The sequence below is a fragment of the Impatiens glandulifera genome, chromosome 1 (genome assembly GCF_907164915.1).
Source record: "Impatiens glandulifera chromosome 1, dImpGla2.1, whole genome shotgun sequence".
Lineage (NCBI taxonomy): Eukaryota > Viridiplantae > Streptophyta > Magnoliopsida > Ericales > Balsaminaceae > Impatiens > Impatiens glandulifera.
In genome coordinates this window covers 9,125,757-9,143,183 of record NC_061862.1, presented here as the reverse complement: position 1 = coordinate 9,143,183, position 17,427 = coordinate 9,125,757, and the positions used below count along the sequence as shown (strand labels likewise).

Here is a 17,427-nt window from a genome sequence, read left to right as displayed (position 1 = left end):
AGACAATTACCTTTCATTTTAGTGATAATCGGGTCCCAAGAGGCCTTGAATCGTAATTTAGTACATAATTGCATACAAAGATATGATGACGGAAGACCACAATTTTTGAACCTTAACATATTTGTCAACCTCATCATTTTTTTATTCAAAACATAATTTGAAAAAATGATTTATGACTTATTAATATTAACTCGAAGACCGAAACATTCACCGAATAATCATAAAATATTTCGAAAATGTTTAAATTCTCATAGGTAGCATAAACAATGTAGAGCGTGTCATCGACGAAAAATAAATATGACAAAATAATATCTTCTTGACCACAACAAACTCCACGGATGAGTCTCTGAGTGTTTTTTTTTTTTTTTTTTTCGAAAGTCATTCCTTTAGTTATAAATTAAATAAGTAAATTTTTAATAGATGACAATTATAATTAAAAGTGGAATTTTTAATTGAAAAAGCAAACCCTTACTATTTATGGAGTGACCATGAGACTGAAGTTACAACAATTAATAATGAAGTTGAATTCCGTTCTTTCGCCTCTCTCCTCCTCCTTACCCTGTCTCACCCCTCATCGCCGGTCGTCGTTTGGCCTTCAGCCTCATCTAAACCTTTCTTCTAAGTACAACAACCCCTCTCTATCATTATCTCTCCGACGAACGGGTTCCTCTCCATTTTCTCGTTTATCTCGCAATGTCAAATCTCCCATTGGCGCAGCAGCAGTTCCTTCGAGAGAAGAGGAGGAGGCACCGTCTTCAGCTATCCATTTCCAAGAAATCGTCGAGAAAGACTGGTCATTTCTAGAATCCGAGGGCACAAACTTCGACCGGATAATATCGGCTGGAGAAATACGAGAAGATTCGAGGGTTTTAGTCTGTTTGGGTTCGGAAGGGTTTGTGGATCGAGTAGTCGAAAATTGTTCATCACCCAAGTTGTTGCTAGTCGTTCATGAGTCGTTGTTTGTGTTAGCCGGTATAAAGGAGATGTACGACTCTGTAAAATGTTGGCAAGGAGAGATTATTCATGTTCCTAGCAAATGGGAAAGTTTTGATGTGGTTTTCCTTTACTTCCTTCCAGCTTCACCTTTGAAGCTCGATCAGATTCTCCAAACTATTTCCTCTCGGTGTTCTCCAGGTATGATTCTTCTTCAATTGAGTAAAGCTTTCCTTTTGATGTTGTGTTTAATTGTGTAACTTGTAATGAATTCAGGTGCTAGAATCGTGATAAGTCATCCTCAGGGGAGAGAGGCATTGGAGGAGCAGAGGCGGCAAAACCCTGATGTTATCGTCTCGCAGTTACCCGATAAGGGGACAGTGGAGAAGGTGGCTGGTTCTTGCTCATTTGAGATGAGCGAATTTGTAGATGAGCCTGGTTTGTATCTAGCTGTGTTGAAGTTCAGCAGCTCATAGCATAGTGGAACTGGTTTAATAGAATTACATTCAGATTTCCGCATATAATTTGTTGTTTTTGTAATCAGAGAGAGTGTATTGGTTTTGGATTTGGCATTGAAATATTCAAACCTTCCTTCTTCTTCAATGGTGTACTCTTGTCATCTCTGTCTGTCTTGCTTAGTAATAGATTTGAAGAACAATTTCAATCTGACCTATGATAACTCTGCTAATACCTTCTTCTCTTTCAGTTCAAGATTTCATAGTCTTTTCAGCATTGTCCTCCTCCATCTTCTCAAGGATTTTGTATGATCATGGTGTCACCCAATCTTCATCTAAGGGGCAGGGCCATTTTTTTTAGCAGCCTACATTTGATCCATTCAGCTGTAGACTTTTCCAAGACCAATAATTAGAACATTTAGAGTTCAAATGCTCAGTACAAAGAAATGGCAACAATAAAACCAGTGATCGCTATTGGTAATGAATGTCAGTATCAAAATCAATTGGTCTTGACTCAGGGATTGGGAGGATGACAATGATTTTGATGAAGTGGGGAAAATAATTCAAAGACGAAAGTTCGAGTTTTAGAACCACCTAAATATAAGGAGAGACTAAGTTATTCCAGCTACTCCTCAATTTGTTCACAAAGAAGTGGAGATCCTAGATGAGATTGCTCCATATGGTTAGTTGATTTTCTTTTATGCCAACTTTTTTTGTAGATGTTTGATGTTGTATTGATTGGATATAATATATTTAAACTTATGATAATTATTGTAATAAGTTATGTTAACAATTTCATTTGGTTTATTTATCAGATAAGTGGTCACGCAGATCAATAAGATCTAATTAAAAACACACACCATAACAACTCAGGTAATAGAGAATTTGGTCTTGTTGATATTTAATGACATTTTGGGATAAGATACTATGGAGATTGAACATTGGTAGGAATTTTGATTTTGGTTGGAGTACTAGTTACTTTTTTCATTTAAGTGACCATTTGTGCTTTATTACAATTGTAAGTCCTAAAATTTAGTTATAAAATTAAAATATTTAATTATAATTAATTACATTAATTATTGTAATAATTGAATCATAATTAATTAAGATAATAAATTTTTTTGAGAGAAATATTGTAATTATCTTATCTCAAATTAATTTAAAAAAAAATCAAAGAGAATTAAAATAAATAATTTAAGATAAATATTATATACATTTATCCTAAATAAATTATTTATTAAACTCTAAAAATATAAAAATAAAATAAATGAACAAAATAATGTCATGTTTATTAAAAATATTTTGTAAATTATAAATATTTTAAAAAAATCAATTTTAAACAAGCTCCAATGCTGGAAAATGACCGGAATCTGGTGCAGCCGAAATAAAAAAACTCAGTGCAGCAAACCTCACAGTCATCGGATGAGCAATGAATTACCATCCAGCACCCAGCATTCAGCCGCGTAGCCCGCTACAGCGGAAGCGCTTCCGCGCAACAGCAGATCAGCAGATGGGCGTCTCAACGTCGTTAACTCGGACGCAACGGCGCAGACGGAACGCGGACGAAAAACTCAGACGTCCGCACCTTCGCCCAAAAACGACGTCGTTTCGTCTAGTTTGTCTTTTTTCTCGCGACGACGAACAAGTTAAGAACCAATTTCATCTTTGATTTTTCAAAGATAAAATTTTGTCGTTTCTGATCATTTCCCTTACACCCTGAAAGGATGATCAAACAAAAGATGATTATGGTCTTTTGACTCAATCAAGACCACTTGAATTTAGAACTTGAATTTAGAGTCTTATGATTTTATGGAATGAGCGACTCAACTACTTTTGCATTGTTTGGTAGTTGGTATATATAGTTTTTTTATAAAGTGTGTTCGAGCTAAGTAAGTGATATCGGAGTAGTTGATATCTAGAGTCTCTTATAAAGAATGACTGAGGTTAAATGATGTCAGAACATTAAGTAATTATTAAGAAATTTGATTTGAAACTAATGATATATCAATTTTAAATTTACCTCCTATTATTTTATGTGGACTATTTTATCTTTTTTTTTATTATTTTTTATTGACTCACCTCAAAAAGTTTAAGAAATGACGGGAATTAAATATTAATTTAAAATAAATTATTTTTTTGATTGGATGATTTAATTATTTATTGAATAGAAGAATGTGATTTCAGTAATTATAATTTGAATTTATTTTAGAGTTATACTGGATGAGGTGAGAAGTGAGGAAGAAGACTTTGTTTAAGGCCTTAAAAAGTTAAACCAGTTGGATCAATCATCAAAACCCCCCACTCCTCTTTCCTTTCTTTCTCTCTCTCTTTCTCTTTGGATCACAGCAGCTGAGTATTGATAGATCTTAGCAGAGCTATGGCCGCTACTCTCTTCTCTCATATGAAGTACGGAGATGGACTCACTGTTGTTGGAATCTCAATCTGCACAGCTGTGATCTGCGAAGCCATCTCATGGCTCCTCATCTACCGTACCAACTCCTACAAATCTCTCAAATCCTCCATCGACAAGGCCTCCAAGAAGCTCGAGACCATGAAAACCGACTCCACTCCCTCCTCAAAACTCAATCTCAAGAAATCCAAAACCAAGAAGATCGATCGCGTCGAGTCCACTATCAAGGAATCCAGCCGCGATCTATCTCTCTTCAAGTTCAAGTCCGGCGCCGTCGTTGCCCTAGTCCTCTTCGTCGTCTTCGGACTCCTCAATTCCCTTTTGGAAGGCAAGACCGTAGCTAAATTGCCATTCATTCCCATCAGACTCGTCCAGAAGATGAGCCACAGAGGATTGCAAGGAGAAGATATGACCGATTGTTCCATGCCTTTCTTGTACTTTCTATGTTCCATTAGTATTCGTACTAATTTGCAGAAGTTCTTAGGATTCTCCCCGCCCCGTGGAGCTGCTGGATCTGGACTTTTCCCCATGCCTGATCAGAAAACCAATTAATGCTTTTACCCCCCCCCCCCCCCCCATCTTTTTATTGTTTCTTCCACTTTGTTTTCCCAATAACACTCTTTATCTATTATGCCAATTTGCTTCTTTCTTTCTTACTTGAGCAGTTCAATACCTTAATTGTCATGTCAGAAAATGGAAGGTTTCTAATTACACACACACACACGCACAATCACACATTACATTATCCAGTCAATTAGTTCCAAAGTTCAAGTGGGTCAGTAAGATCAGTTTCAGCTTCATGAGTTTTCTTAAGCTTGGCCACAAGCACCCACATGTTAGCTAGTTCATTCTCAAGATTGGCTTCTTTTTGTTTTGATTCTTCTATCTTTCTATGTAGCTCACCTTCTCTTTGCTCCTTTTCTGCTAAAGCAGCTTCATATGAAAGTTCTCTCTCCCGGTTCATTGCTAGCTCTCTCTTGACCTCTGCTGGTAGAACAGCTGGTTCTTTTCGTTTCACATGACTGTTGTTGTTGTCGATTCTCCTGATATTTCGAGGAGTGGAGATGGGTTTACGTTGTTGTTGTTGTTGACTAGGAGAAGAACTCTTTTGTGTTGTTGCGAATTGGGCAGTTAAATTTTCATTGCGTGTCATGAGTTTTGCAACTTCTTCTGATAATGCTTTAAGCTCAACTGCTGCAGCAGAAGCTAATCCTTTTGCATATGAACTCTCTTCTGCCAGCTTCTGGTTTCGAAGTTCTAGCTGCTCTTTTTCCTCTGTTAATTCAGCTACCTTTTCTTTGAGTTCTTCTATTTCTTTTGTCTGCAGTCCGAAAGGAAGAGGGAATAATGAGTTCAGTTAATTTGGGACATACACACTTAAATTGTAATAGATAATAGAAACGAACCTTTGCCTGCAGCAGTATCGTTGAATCTTTCACAACCGAACCTTTTCCATCCATGCAAATTTCACCCTGCATAGATTTTAACTCATACAGGCGTCTAGATATGTCCAATGGGCTCACATTCTTGAGCTCTAGAGCGTCCGAGAGCTGCTCTTTCAAAGATGCTACTGTTTCTTGCATTTCTTCGCATTCATGGATCTGACATGCAATAAACTACTCATTAGAATGGATTCTTGTACTAGTAATACAAGGCGTTTTGATGAAGGTGGGTATTTGCATCATCAACTAAATTACTAAAATACACTCTAATTTTAAAATCATTACCAATTTTTCATCAAACGAGTTTTCTTTTTCCTTCAAAAGATCAGATTTAGAAGAAAAAAAAGGGACTACATCAAACAAGCTCTAAGAGGTACTAAATAGACTATGCACATATTTTCCAGTATTTGTGAATTTGTGACAAACCTTTTCATCAAGTTGATCTTGAATTACTCTGTTATCAGCAACTTTAACCTGATTAAGAAAAGGAAAATATTTAGATAGTATAATTCAATCCCCAAGTATAACTTTCTCAACACACGTTTTTATTTATATATATTTGTGGCATCATAAGCATAAAAATTGCAATCTTATTAACCAGATGAACACAAAGATTTGTTCTGTTACTGAACAGAATGTTGGGGAATCAGTTAGAACTCCTATCACATGCAACTCCATTACCTCAAGTTCGAATGACATGTCATTTAGTTGGGGCATTAAATCAGCCACAGTCTGCAGCACGAAACGAAAATTTGGTTATGCTGCTAACAAAATAATTAGTTGTAGGCAAATATTTGAAAATCAGAACTCACCAGGGATGCTTCCACATTCTCCACCTTGTCATGATATGTGATCATGGAATCAATTATTTGCTTTTCCAACAAAGCAATATGATCGTTCTTTTTCTTGATTGTATCATTCAATTCTCTTATTTCCTCCTTTTATATAAGACAAAGATGACGGGTAATGAAAATTGTATTATAGTTCTGTTCTACTCCTGAAAAAGATAAATGTTAAAACCAAGTGTAGAAGAGTCTCACATGAACATATTCTTTCTCGGGATTGCTTGAAACATCCAACGATAATCTTTTCAATGCACTGAAATGGAGTGACACCTCTCCAGATAAGATCTTCTGCTGCTCCCTCAGGAGGTCAATTGACGTTAAGCTTGTCTGGTATGACTTAGAACACAAAAGTAAATATATCAAGCACCAATATATTCAATACTATGAAATGTTAACATAAGCTGAAATGTTATGATCCTAGACATAATTTTGCACTTAATGGAAGTTGTAGAATGAAATAAATCTGAAATTAGGAAAACACCAGAAGAAATTAACAGTTTCCAGTTTTCTGGATAGAAAGAAGATACAACGAAACGTCGATGGACCACATTTTCTTTGAATTTTTCAGCCTTAAGTTTTTCCTAAGAGGAGAATCTGCAAGAACACCTTATTGAGAACTAAAATGTGATGACTAAAGTTTCCCACAAATTTTCTTAGGCCTTGTTTGATCTCGGGTTATTTGAATATAATGAATAAATAATTTCTTATTTTAAAAAGAAAACAGAGACTATATTTTAGTTGTTGATTTGAATGATGTGATTGATGAATATATTGTTAATTGGACAGTGGGTTATTTGGAATAAATCCCAAATAACCCACATCAAATATGGCCTTACATGCTCTAGCTGTAATCAGTAAGTATGATCAGAACATTTGTTGATTTGAACTGAAAAAACAGTGATTGTTTCATACCGCTGGAGTATCATCAAAACTATGAGGTCTGGCCTCCAAAGGATCTGCTGCGGCGCTCTCTGAGAGATGAGAATTTGATAGGCAAGATTCGCTTGGAAGATTAACACTTTCTGCTTTAGGAGTTGAAGGCGTACTAACAGACTTGAATCCACTTGATTTATCACTTGCGCTTGCCAAGGTGCCTACACCACTATCTCGCTTCTGGGAAATCATAATGTAATCAGTTGATATTCCATTGATTATTAACAGAAAATTTTATGCAAGAAATTTTAAGCAAGAAATTTTTCACTCAATATCTAATATTTTTAAGAAATATTAATATGTTTGAATCTGCATAATCAACTTACACGTGGCTTTAACCAGTTTAGAAGCCCGTTCTTCCGGGCTCTTTTATCCTCCTTCGCTGTATCATCTGGAGTTTCAACATTCCCATCAACAGAAACATACACATCTATGTTCTCCTCTTCCAAAATCAGGTCCCGTCTTCTATGAGGGAGGTATGCAAGCTGCAAGTTAAATACAGTTGGTGATTGTCAAGTTGTTTAGACTAATATAGAAAAAATAATGATTAACCACCATAAATATCATTATGGTAAATATGCAAGAAATTTGTTAACGGACTATTACAATTACACCACCAATTACCTATTACATTCATAATTATTTCTTCCACCACTGTGGGCAACCATTCATGTTAGAGACCCTTTAGTATTCTATCTAGATCAATCAATGATACAGATATATGCAAACCTTTACACTTAATGCAGTCCAGAAACGACAGAGATTCAGATAAACATCATCAAAATGTTATTTCACTACGAATAAGACAAGTACACAAATAACATAAAAAATACTGTACAAAAACAAGAACAATCATGATTTAGTCCTTAAATTTTATGATTTCTGTAAACTAACAAGTATTTTAACTATAGAATCTGCCTTATGACAGAAAATCCTCTACAGCTATCTGAAAAGCCAAATCAAGCAATATACTACACACACAAACAGAAAGTGGATGGACCTAGGACATTAAGTTTGACCAAGAGAGTACCATCTTTCAAAAATACAACCATGACTTAGTAAGTAGGTTGTGCACATTTCAATAATGCTGGGATGAAGAAGATGAAAAACAGATAAAAATTAAGAAAGAAGGGGCATGATTGCATTATGATACCTCTTCTTCACCAAATGAATGCCTTCTCCTTGGACCAGCACGGTGTGGAAGCCTTGGTGACTGCGTATCTTTTGTGGACACCAAGATTAACTTTGTTAGACGTTGTATTCTGGTTAATAATGCACCTTTGGTTTCCTCTTCCTCTTCTAATCTTGACTGCATCTTGACTTGACCATCTTCGAACTTAAGTTGCAAGAAAAACATCCTCAAGTCATTTAAGTTCAAAAGTTTTGACTTGTTATAGCAGAATTATAATATCTACGCATGTGATTCTATTGAATGTCAATGATAAATGTAAGACTGCAGTGGTATAGGAGGATACATCTAATTTGAATGTAACTGGCACCTACCACTCTCTTACTCTCCACAAAACCAGGCACTAATGGAACTCCAAAATTTGTTTATGAAACATTCAAACAGTTATATACTAATAATATTAAGTTATAGATACCACTTAAATTGGAAACCAATATTTCAGACAATAGAAAGCTCTAATGCTTCAGCCTTTAGGGAAAGTTATATACTAATAATATTAAGTTATAGATACAAAAAATGATTCAATTAGTAGCAAAGACATGATGCAGAACATAAAAGGGAAAAAGTATATTTACCAAGTCAAAATCCATTCAAAGACGTAGTATACTGTCAGAGAATCTAATCTAACTAGTCAGAAAGTGCAATGGAACATTAACCTTTAAGGTCACAAGGGAATAATAAATGTCAATGGGCAAAAGGGTACCTTCTGTTTCAAGAGCTCAATGTCATCTTCTCCTGCTTCATGTAGTTGAGGAACTGAGACAACCCTCTTTAGTTGTTCTAGCTCTTCCTTCAAACAGCGTATCTCATTTTGGTATTTCTTGATGAGAGATTTTTCATCAATTATCTGGGAATTTATAGAATTAGTTATGAACCTGATAACAACTTTTAAAATGAAGAGTAAGAATAGTCCCTACCTTATTTTGTGCCGCTAGGACTTCTATATGCTTTGCACGGTGAGCAAACTTCAGTGTGTTGTGGGTCTCCTCAGTACTACTTGAGGAGGGAGTAACAGTGCAAATGAGCTGTAAAGTCAAAATGGTACAAGAGTCATAAAATTACTTCTTTTTTTAATTTAATCATGTAGGAGACTAGCACAGCATTCACAGTCACCGCCATGACCCTCCAACTTCAATCATAAAATTATTATCACAAGCAAAGGTATACATCTTTCTTTTTATCATGGAAAAGGCTCAAACACCTATTTAACATTGAACCATGCTCATATTGCCTATCAAACTTATTCAACTCAAACGTCATCCTATAGAGATAAATTTCTTGGAAACCTTTTTTGGTGTTACTTCCCTGTTAGGTTATTTTCTTCTGCCCCTGGGAATATTCTCGAATATCATGCTCATCATTTTCCTTACAAATAAAGAGAGGGAAAAGGGGGAAGGAAGATGATGGTGGTGGTGGTTCCATCTGGAGTAAGTTGGTAGGCAGAGAGGCTAAGGGAGGTTGGGTTGGAACCAGTGAGATAGGTTTTGAAACTCTCTAAAAATATACATGTCCACTATCTAACCACGTAGTTGATTACTTGACGTAGACAAAATGTGTCTTGAACCAATTGAACATTTTTAATGGGGAAAATGTGCCAATTTAAAGCTCAATTGGTGTTTCAAGTTTTTTGTAAATATAATAGACTTAATAGCTAAGGGGGTGATAAGCCATGAATGATGTTTTAGACGTTCAGCACCACAGAGTTGATTTAGACACAAAGGATGATTTGAGTCAATTGAAGATGAGCTTTTTGTGATGGTCATTTGAATTTGTCATTTAAATCATGTTGAAACTAAAGAAATATATTCTTCAAAAAAATCTTAATATATTCAAATCTAGTAGGTTTTTGCATAAGAATATGTTTACTCGAGTATGGACTCGAAAATGCTTTTCTTTGTGCAATTGATAGACAGTGAGGCTTACAGATACACGGCCATGACCACTTAATGAAGACTGAAGAAGCCTAGTTAATTTGGAGTCCCTATATGGTACATGTGATGCTCTCCCATCGGTTAATTTTGATATGACCTGTCAATAGACAGTTTATTCATCAGGATAAATCCAACATAGTAAAAATGATATTTTAAGTACTTTGGCCAGCTAATCAATAGGGATTACATCATACACATACACCTCCACATTGTCTGCAGTATAAACATAATTGTCAGGAGTCATCCTCAACCTATTATACCAATTAAAGAGTGGTGGAACAAAAATATATATTTGAGAACCTAAATCAGAAGTAGGTCTAAGGAATGTAGAGAATGTTTCAAGCTGCAAGTTATTTAAAAACTAGATAGCACCATTTTTGTCAAGCCAATTCTGCCCAGGTTAGTTAGTGTTTTACATAGGCAGTTATACATAAAACTGGGATAACATGCAAGAAGAGAACAACATTCACAGGCATCCTTCTATGAAAATATAACTAAACAAATAATTAATCTCTTGATTTTCTTAGAAATAAATGCCAATGCAACAAATTACTAGAACATTTTAGTATTCCTTTAGACAGATAGCTCTAGTTATAGTCACATACTGAAAAAACATGAAACATTCATTAATAATTCTCAGAAATTAATCAATGCATAATTAGCATACATGGAAGAAGGTAACATCGGTGAATCACTTGAGAAGAACATAACTTTATAATAAGATGCTAGATACTGGTCAATGCTAGTAACAAATAGGATAATGTGCAGTGAGGGTAACACCTAGACAAAGGCTGAAGCAATTGTTATCTTCCCAAAAAAGAGAGTAGTTTTTATGAATATCTGGAGATCAAACAACCAGCCTGAAATTATTAGTCATCATTAAATTATATGAAACACGCAAATATTAAATATTCTTCACCTCTCAGGTCTCCATGTATTCCTTCCAAATTTAAATTCACAAATATATGAACACAATAATGAAAAAATTAAATGGAAAAGAATAACTATAAAAACAACATTTGAAATAGTGAGTTTAATGACATAGAAGGCAACTATATATAGAGGAGATAATTAGTTGGTAGATCAATATGATATATAGTTGCTGAAAAGAAATTGTGTACACAATTGATGGTTGTAAACTCACAGTTCCAAGAGTAAGCAAACTTTTGTTAATGTAAGATCCTTCTCTTCGGCGCACACCAATAGTTTCAGCTTTGGAGCTCTCAGAACCTGCTAAATCAATTAGATGCTGCACATGTATGCAAACAAATAGGATGGTTAATTAACAACATTAGTTGTCAATCCTTCCGGAAGAAAATTGCATAAGAATATACCAATTGTGACAAGCTAACAGCTTCGCCTCCACAGTTTTCACCAAAAGGGCTGCTCTCAACAGTCTATTGGAAGAACAGTTGCACATACATGATAAGGCATATAAGCAGACCAGAGCACCAATAAACATTTAAGTTGGAAGTTATAATATCTATCCATTAACATTGCCGCTTCAGGTTTATGTGCAAAAGGTATCTACTTAAAATTTGCTTCCCAAATATATGGGTAGATTTGGGAAGCAAATTTTAAGTAGATACCTCATCCTGTTATCCCCAACCAGTTGAAGAAATGAAGAAGAAACCCATGCTAATGGATTTAATGAAAGAACTGTCTAGCCTAGAAGTCAGTGTTGTCCACTTACCAGTGTAAATATTGTATGGCTCCTGCTGCTATGTAAATTGAAATTTGTAGAGCCAACATGCCTGTGTTCTGTTGTAGAAAGCTCTAGTAAGTTGGGAATGAAGCAAGGAACAGTTACAAAAGAAATAAGAGTACGAGCCCCAGTAGCAATATCCCAGGCATGTATCCAGTTTATCTAGTGTTGTCCACAAGTCACTGTCATAGTGAGAGGGACAGAGCAATAAGAGAAAAAAGGTGCCAAGTAAATCTCAAGTATGTAGCATATATATATCCCTGATTCATCTTAGGCTATCCTAGGATTAGAGAGCAAAAGAATACTCTGTATGATATATTCCAACTTCCTAACGTTTCTTGTCAAATCCATGTTCACGACAAGTATGCAAATACCCAATGACCTTGTTGTATGGGAAGTGACCAGTGATATTTGTATGTTGAATTTACCTTCCAGAGTTAGAAGTTGACTTCCATGTAAGGTGAAACTTAGAGTAACAATTTTATTAGAAGAAATTAATGACAATCCGGGCTTAGCTTCAAATTAAATTAAGTACAAGAAGACCAGCATCATGAGATATTTTTGTTTTAAATTTATGTGCCCAACACTCTCGAGAATAGGCAGAACAAAGAACCTTGGTTTTAGTTTCCACAGTGTTCATAATCCAACAGTTGTAGACTTGTAGTAAAAGCTTCTCATGAGGAAAAAACTTAAGAAAATCACAAAAGACGTAGCTTTGCACTGCCTGGTCGTTTGCATGTAGATTGCTACCAGCTTTAACATAGAGTGTGGACATTCCCTAAGAGAGCCAGCCATCTCTTGAAGTTGGGGGCTTGATATATAAATGTACTCAATAACCTTTGAGATTAAATATGATTAGAATTTTACCTTCTCCAGCAGCAATAAGAGACAGAGCATGAGCAGGGGATAATACAATTTCATCTTTAACGCCTTCAACAAAAGTTCCCTGCATCCAGCAGTGTGATAATCATTACCACTTTACTAAATGAATCAATCAGAGATTTCTGAAGCATAAAATGGATATGTCAAGCCTGTATATATCTCTTGTTAGGTTATAAGTATAAGGAAAAAACATTCTATTCAATTTTTCTCTATTGAAAACCTGATATACATTCATATTCTACACTCTGATCAACTTTCACATGTTCATCAAGGAACTTGGTTCTCCTATATTCTATATCAGAGAATATAGGAGCACAGGAATACCACTAGCATTATCTACTCTTAAACTTGTGTCACACGAATAATTTATTAGCACACGGACAACAGCACAATGCAAACAGGTTCCGAAAACAGCTGCTCCAGTCAGAGCAGCAGGACCTTTCTTTCTATTTATTTTGGTAAAGCAACCATAAATGTTAACATGCCCCAGCTTGAAGATCATTGATAGTTGGGAAAAGATGTATACTCTATTTCTACTATACATTTCAATGAAACTGATTATGCATTAGCTCTCTTAATTGATCCATATTGTAGGCATGGTTTGCCAAACAAAGCCCTAGAATAAGAAACTCATCAAATGTTGCAAAAAGATATTAGGATGAATAGCCAAATGTAATTCAAACATAATATAAATAAATAAATAAATCATCTAGGACATTAGTTATTCTCACCAGGATAACTCCTCCATGACCTAGAACTTGAGATGTATGGTTTATTTGGAGTTTATATGGATATATGTAAGCCTTGATTATTTCATAAAGACATACATACCCGTTATATATTTGTGAAAGAAGCATCACAACAAGCACTTATCATAACTAGCTTGAAAGTAAGGAAGTTTGTAATGTTTATGGGTACTTTGATCATGTATAACAGTTATAGGTTAAAATAAGATAAATATGGAACAGTATGGCTACTTTTACCAAAGAAACCATAAAACAACCAAAAATGCAGAACTTTGTAACTTTATGAAATAGCAAAGAAGTGAAAATTAAGGCGTAAATAAAATGTAGGGAACCTGAGCATCCTCTCTGATTCGTAGATTTTGTCCAACTGGATTTAACAAGTCATTAATCACCTGAGGTTGAAGAGTATTACATCCCTATTAGTATTACACTTGTACCAAGAGTTAGAAGTGTCATTACCACAGTAGCCTAGATCAGTGAAACAGATATAGACCGACACATTTACAGTTATAATTGACAAAATAATTCAAGACAGTGATGGGAAAATTTGGAAGACAGTTATAATAGATTACATAGTTCTTTAACTGGAAGAACTTAACAAAAGTGGTTTCGATAAAGTAAATGTAGAAAACAAAACAGTTGAAAACACAGAATAACCAAAGAGTAACTGTCAAGAGTTTGAAATAAATATCAAAAGATTACCTCATTATAGATCTCCAAATATGAGACATGGAGAAGAAACTCTCGATTTGGAGTCTGAAACAGATAATTTCATTGATATTTCTGCTTTGTCAGGTGCAATTGTTGTTGGAATACAAATTAAAAACAAGTTACCTCTTGAATGATACTAAAAACATCTTTCACTGTTAATGGGATAATACCAGGAGACCTCTGATCACCCTGTGTAATAGTAGCCAAAACATCACAGGAATTAGATTATAGTTAAGACTGGTGTAAATACGAAAGTGAGAAACACCTTGCCACTCCAATGCTAATGTGAATGGAAAAACACAAACACAATAGTCATGAAAGAAGGGCTTGTACATGCATAGTGTGTGTCTTCCCACTGCTCGTCACACCATAAGCAAAAATTGTGCCTGCTCATAGTAGAAAACATAAAAAGGAATAAGCCGCAAAGATTACATTGGTCTCAAAACAAGGCTAGTTTAGGAGGTAACTTGTAATTGACATAAGAACGATGTTGCTAATGCAACATCCTTAGCCACTTCAGTAGGATGAAACATTTACAGAGGTATAATGAATGCACTTTTTGTATCACGAAAAGTCTGAGATAGACTTTCCTTAACCTAATTAATGTACAATCATACCACGCATTTGAAGATAACAAGAGATAGAAATGATATCATATATACTATGATATCAGCTGGCCAGAATAAATTACAAATGATTTTGTATCCTTTACCAACCCAATACGTATGCAAATTGTTTCCCTCCACATTCAACCTGCGCAGCAAGTTGAAAAGGAAAAAAGCAACATATCTTGACTGAAAAACTGAACCTCGAGAAGAGTGTTGAATCATTTGATCAAATTTTACATGTATTCAGATTGAAAACATCCTCTATAATATATATCATGCAATGTTGAAGATTCAGCCTCTACAGATTATGGTTACAAGCAAGGCAATACAAAGACAGTAAATTGATAGTAATCAAGAATCAGCTCTTTTTGACGTGTAGAGTCATAGCATTTGATTATCTAAGAAGGTAATATTTGCTTAACTGTTTTTCTTGACCGAGTTGCTTAGTCTCTTTTGTTATTTCCTTTTTTGGCTTTCCATTTAACCCAAATATCTTCTCAAAATACTTTGAAACTCGCAATGATGTGCAAATAAGACCAAAATAAAAGATAAATATACTAATATGTACCATTGATGCCCTCCATAGCACCACTGACAACAGATTGTGCAGCAACATCATACACTTGCCTTGTGGTGGTTGTGGGGCCAAACACTCGATCTGGAAGACAAATGAGGAACAATGATAAATATTCAGAATGCACACTAATCAATACATGTACTATTCTTGCATTACCTACTACCTTCGACTTGAACAACAACAAAAATAAATTTTGTGGAAGCTGGTTAACTAGTTAAAATGTTGAAGAAACTAACACCATACTACAAAATTGACTTATAATATATTAGCCTGATAACTTTTTGAACTAAGCACACATGATATTATTGTATCTACATGTGAAAGTTACTGTCTCTCTTCCAACTTCCTTTTACTAAATTTAAAGATGCTAGTGAACAGTTGAGAGCAGCTGATACAGGACTTTAGGAAGGGAATGATAACTACAATAATAATGTTATCATTATGATAATGAAAAAATGAACAATCAAGTTTAGCCTTCAATATAAAACTAAGAACATATACAAAAGTTAATTTATAATAATGACAATTTAAATCGTTCATAAACAACAACAACAACAACAAAATAACGAATAAAGGACTTTTATAATTTAGCAAAGATCTGCTTCCACTTTGACTGAACTTGAATGATAGTACAGACTACTAACAAAACCTAGAATTAGGAAAATGCAAAGTTCATGAATGATGCAGCAAGACACATTGGCATTCTGCAGTTTAGTCTTTGACAACTTTGTTAGGATTGCTAGATGATGAAGATGAAAGTGATTTGACATTTATAGTGAAAACCTTCATGAGATGAGACACATTCCAAGCAGCTATATATTGCAGTAATTGATTGCTAAAACTGCTAACACGTGTCAATAAAAGAATGTTGCAGATACAACACTGGAGTATTTCCGTCCTATTCATTCAACAATTTGATTATGTTTCTATTGCATTAGTTTTGCGTTACCATAAGCATATGCTACAGAAGGATTATGCTCATTCCGCACAATACGTTCTCCATCCGCATACCAAGCAACTTCTTCCCCTAACCGGATTTCCCTCGGACTACATCAAACACCAACTTAAATATACAATTTGAAAAGAGGCGAAAAAGCAATTTCTAAATGTATATATTATAAGTCAATAAACGAAGACCTGAGAGGACGGAAACGAACAGTAACCGTTACATTCTCCTTGGATCTCTCTCCATCTGAGTGGAAGTGTTGTGGCTTACTTCTAACCGAAGAAACCGCTGGCGAACTCTGTCCGTCTTCCGGATTTTGCTTTGAAGAAGACGTAGTGGAAGACGAGTGAGAGTTCATAGCTGTTTTGGAAGTCCATCTCTTTGATTTTGCTCCTTGTCGAGAAGCCATTGAAACTTAACTCAAACGAGCCAATAATCTGGAAAAAGTAACACGGAATCAGTTGATAATGTAGTCTTATAATAACACAATTATTTAAGAGGGAAGAGATCTGAGAAAAGAAGAACAGTATCATCATCGTCATTAGCAGAATAACAATTAGAGAGAAAGTGAGACTTAAACTAGGGTTTTAGCTAAGCCTTTTGATACTTTCCATGAAAGGTAAACTGCATTTCAATAAGGCGAAGAGAGAGAATGCTTACGAAAATGGAGGGAAGGAGCTTCTTGTGTATATCCGTGCGTTCTTTCTTTCTGTGAAATACAGGTGGCTTGGTGTGTGTATATATATATATATGTAGAGAGAGAAAGTGAATTCAGTAGACAAAGGGTTGAAAGACCTCCATTTCTATGTCCAGGTAGACAGAGAAGAGAGTGAAAAGCTGGCATTATGTGTTGCACATTTTTATTTTAAATGTCATTGTAATAAATATTACTATTTAAAACTATAATTAGATAAGATTAAATAAAAATAAAGTATATATGTTTTGACTTTTAAGAGTTTTAATCATTTGAATTGCGTGGGTTAATTATTACATATTAAAACAAAAGTATTTTTATAAACCTTGTTTATATTCAATTTATTTAAATAACTGAATTATTTAAAATATTAACGATGAATCATGATTTTGAAAAGGTGATATTTTTTTTAAGGTAAAA

The 17,427-nt window shown here is 34.8% G+C and overlaps 3 protein-coding genes across 4 annotated transcripts; 2 read left to right on the top strand and 1 right to left on the bottom strand.

The window, feature by feature from the left end:
* Positions 1 to 492: 492 nt before the first annotated feature.
* LOC124920810 lies at positions 493 to 1,552 on the top strand. The gene is made up of 2 exons (XM_047461372.1): positions 493 to 1,134; positions 1,210 to 1,552. The coding sequence occupies exons 1-2, from the start codon at positions 516 to 518 to the stop codon at positions 1,407 to 1,409; spliced, it is 819 nt and encodes a 272-aa protein (XP_047317328.1). The 5' UTR covers positions 493 to 515; the 3' UTR covers positions 1,410 to 1,552.
* Positions 1,553 to 3,686: 2,134 nt separating this feature from the next.
* On the top strand, positions 3,687 to 4,454 carry LOC124922461 (calcium load-activated calcium channel-like). The gene has a single exon (XM_047463188.1). The coding sequence runs from the start codon at positions 3,766 to 3,768 to the stop codon at positions 4,348 to 4,350; it is 585 nt and encodes a 194-aa protein (XP_047319144.1). The 5' UTR covers positions 3,687 to 3,765; the 3' UTR covers positions 4,351 to 4,454.
* LOC124922459 (kinesin-like protein KIN-7K, chloroplastic) lies at positions 4,419 to 17,124 on the bottom strand. Of its 2 annotated transcripts, none has more exons than XM_047463186.1 (24): positions 16,974 to 17,124; positions 16,505 to 16,750; positions 16,317 to 16,414; positions 15,359 to 15,448; positions 14,516 to 14,568; positions 14,306 to 14,371; positions 14,174 to 14,227; positions 13,804 to 13,863; positions 12,711 to 12,789; positions 11,832 to 11,899; positions 11,473 to 11,535; positions 11,283 to 11,387; positions 10,131 to 10,235; positions 9,125 to 9,232; positions 8,911 to 9,054; positions 8,172 to 8,354; positions 7,345 to 7,503; positions 6,998 to 7,198; positions 6,281 to 6,421; positions 6,053 to 6,178; positions 5,922 to 5,972; positions 5,667 to 5,714; positions 5,205 to 5,399; positions 4,419 to 5,119 (listed from the first exon to the last, which is right to left on the bottom strand). In XM_047463186.1, exons 2-24 carry the CDS (start codon positions 16,720 to 16,722, stop codon positions 4,553 to 4,555), a joined length of 2,982 nt encoding a protein of 993 aa, XP_047319142.1. In that variant the 5' UTR covers positions 16,723 to 16,750; positions 16,974 to 17,124; the 3' UTR covers positions 4,419 to 4,552. The 2 variants fall into 2 exon arrangements, with proteins under 2 accessions (XP_047319142.1, XP_047319143.1); XM_047463187.1 differs by having other exon boundaries at positions 6,281 to 6,412.
* Between the last annotated feature and the right edge of the window lie 303 nt (positions 17,125 to 17,427).

What these genes read in the sequence shown, in the direction of transcription:
- LOC124920810 (XM_047461372.1), top strand. Translation starts at nt 516, where the DNA reads ATGAAGTTGAATTCCGTTCTTTCGCCTCTCTCCTCCTCCTTACCCTGT. An exon ending in TTCCTCTCGGTGTTCTCCAG is followed by an intron (nt 1,135 to 1,209) that starts GTATGATTCTTC and finishes TAATGAATTCAG; the next exon opens with GTGCTAGAATCGTGATAAGT.
- LOC124922461 (XM_047463188.1), top strand. Translation starts at nt 3,766, where the DNA reads ATGGCCGCTACTCTCTTCTCTCATATGAAGTACGGAGATGGACTCACT.
- LOC124922459 (XM_047463186.1), bottom strand. Translation starts at nt 16,722, where the DNA reads ATGGCTTCTCGACAAGGAGCAAAATCAAAGAGATGGACTTCCAAAACA. An exon ending in TTGAGCTCTTGAAACAGAAG is followed by an intron (nt 8,355 to 8,910) that starts GTACCCTTTTGC and finishes TTGCAACTTAAG; the next exon opens with TTCGAAGATGGTCAAGTCAA. An exon ending in TAAACTGGTTAAAGCCACGT is followed by an intron (nt 7,199 to 7,344) that starts GTAAGTTGATTA and finishes ATGATTTCCCAG; the next exon opens with AAGCGAGATAGTGGTGTAGG.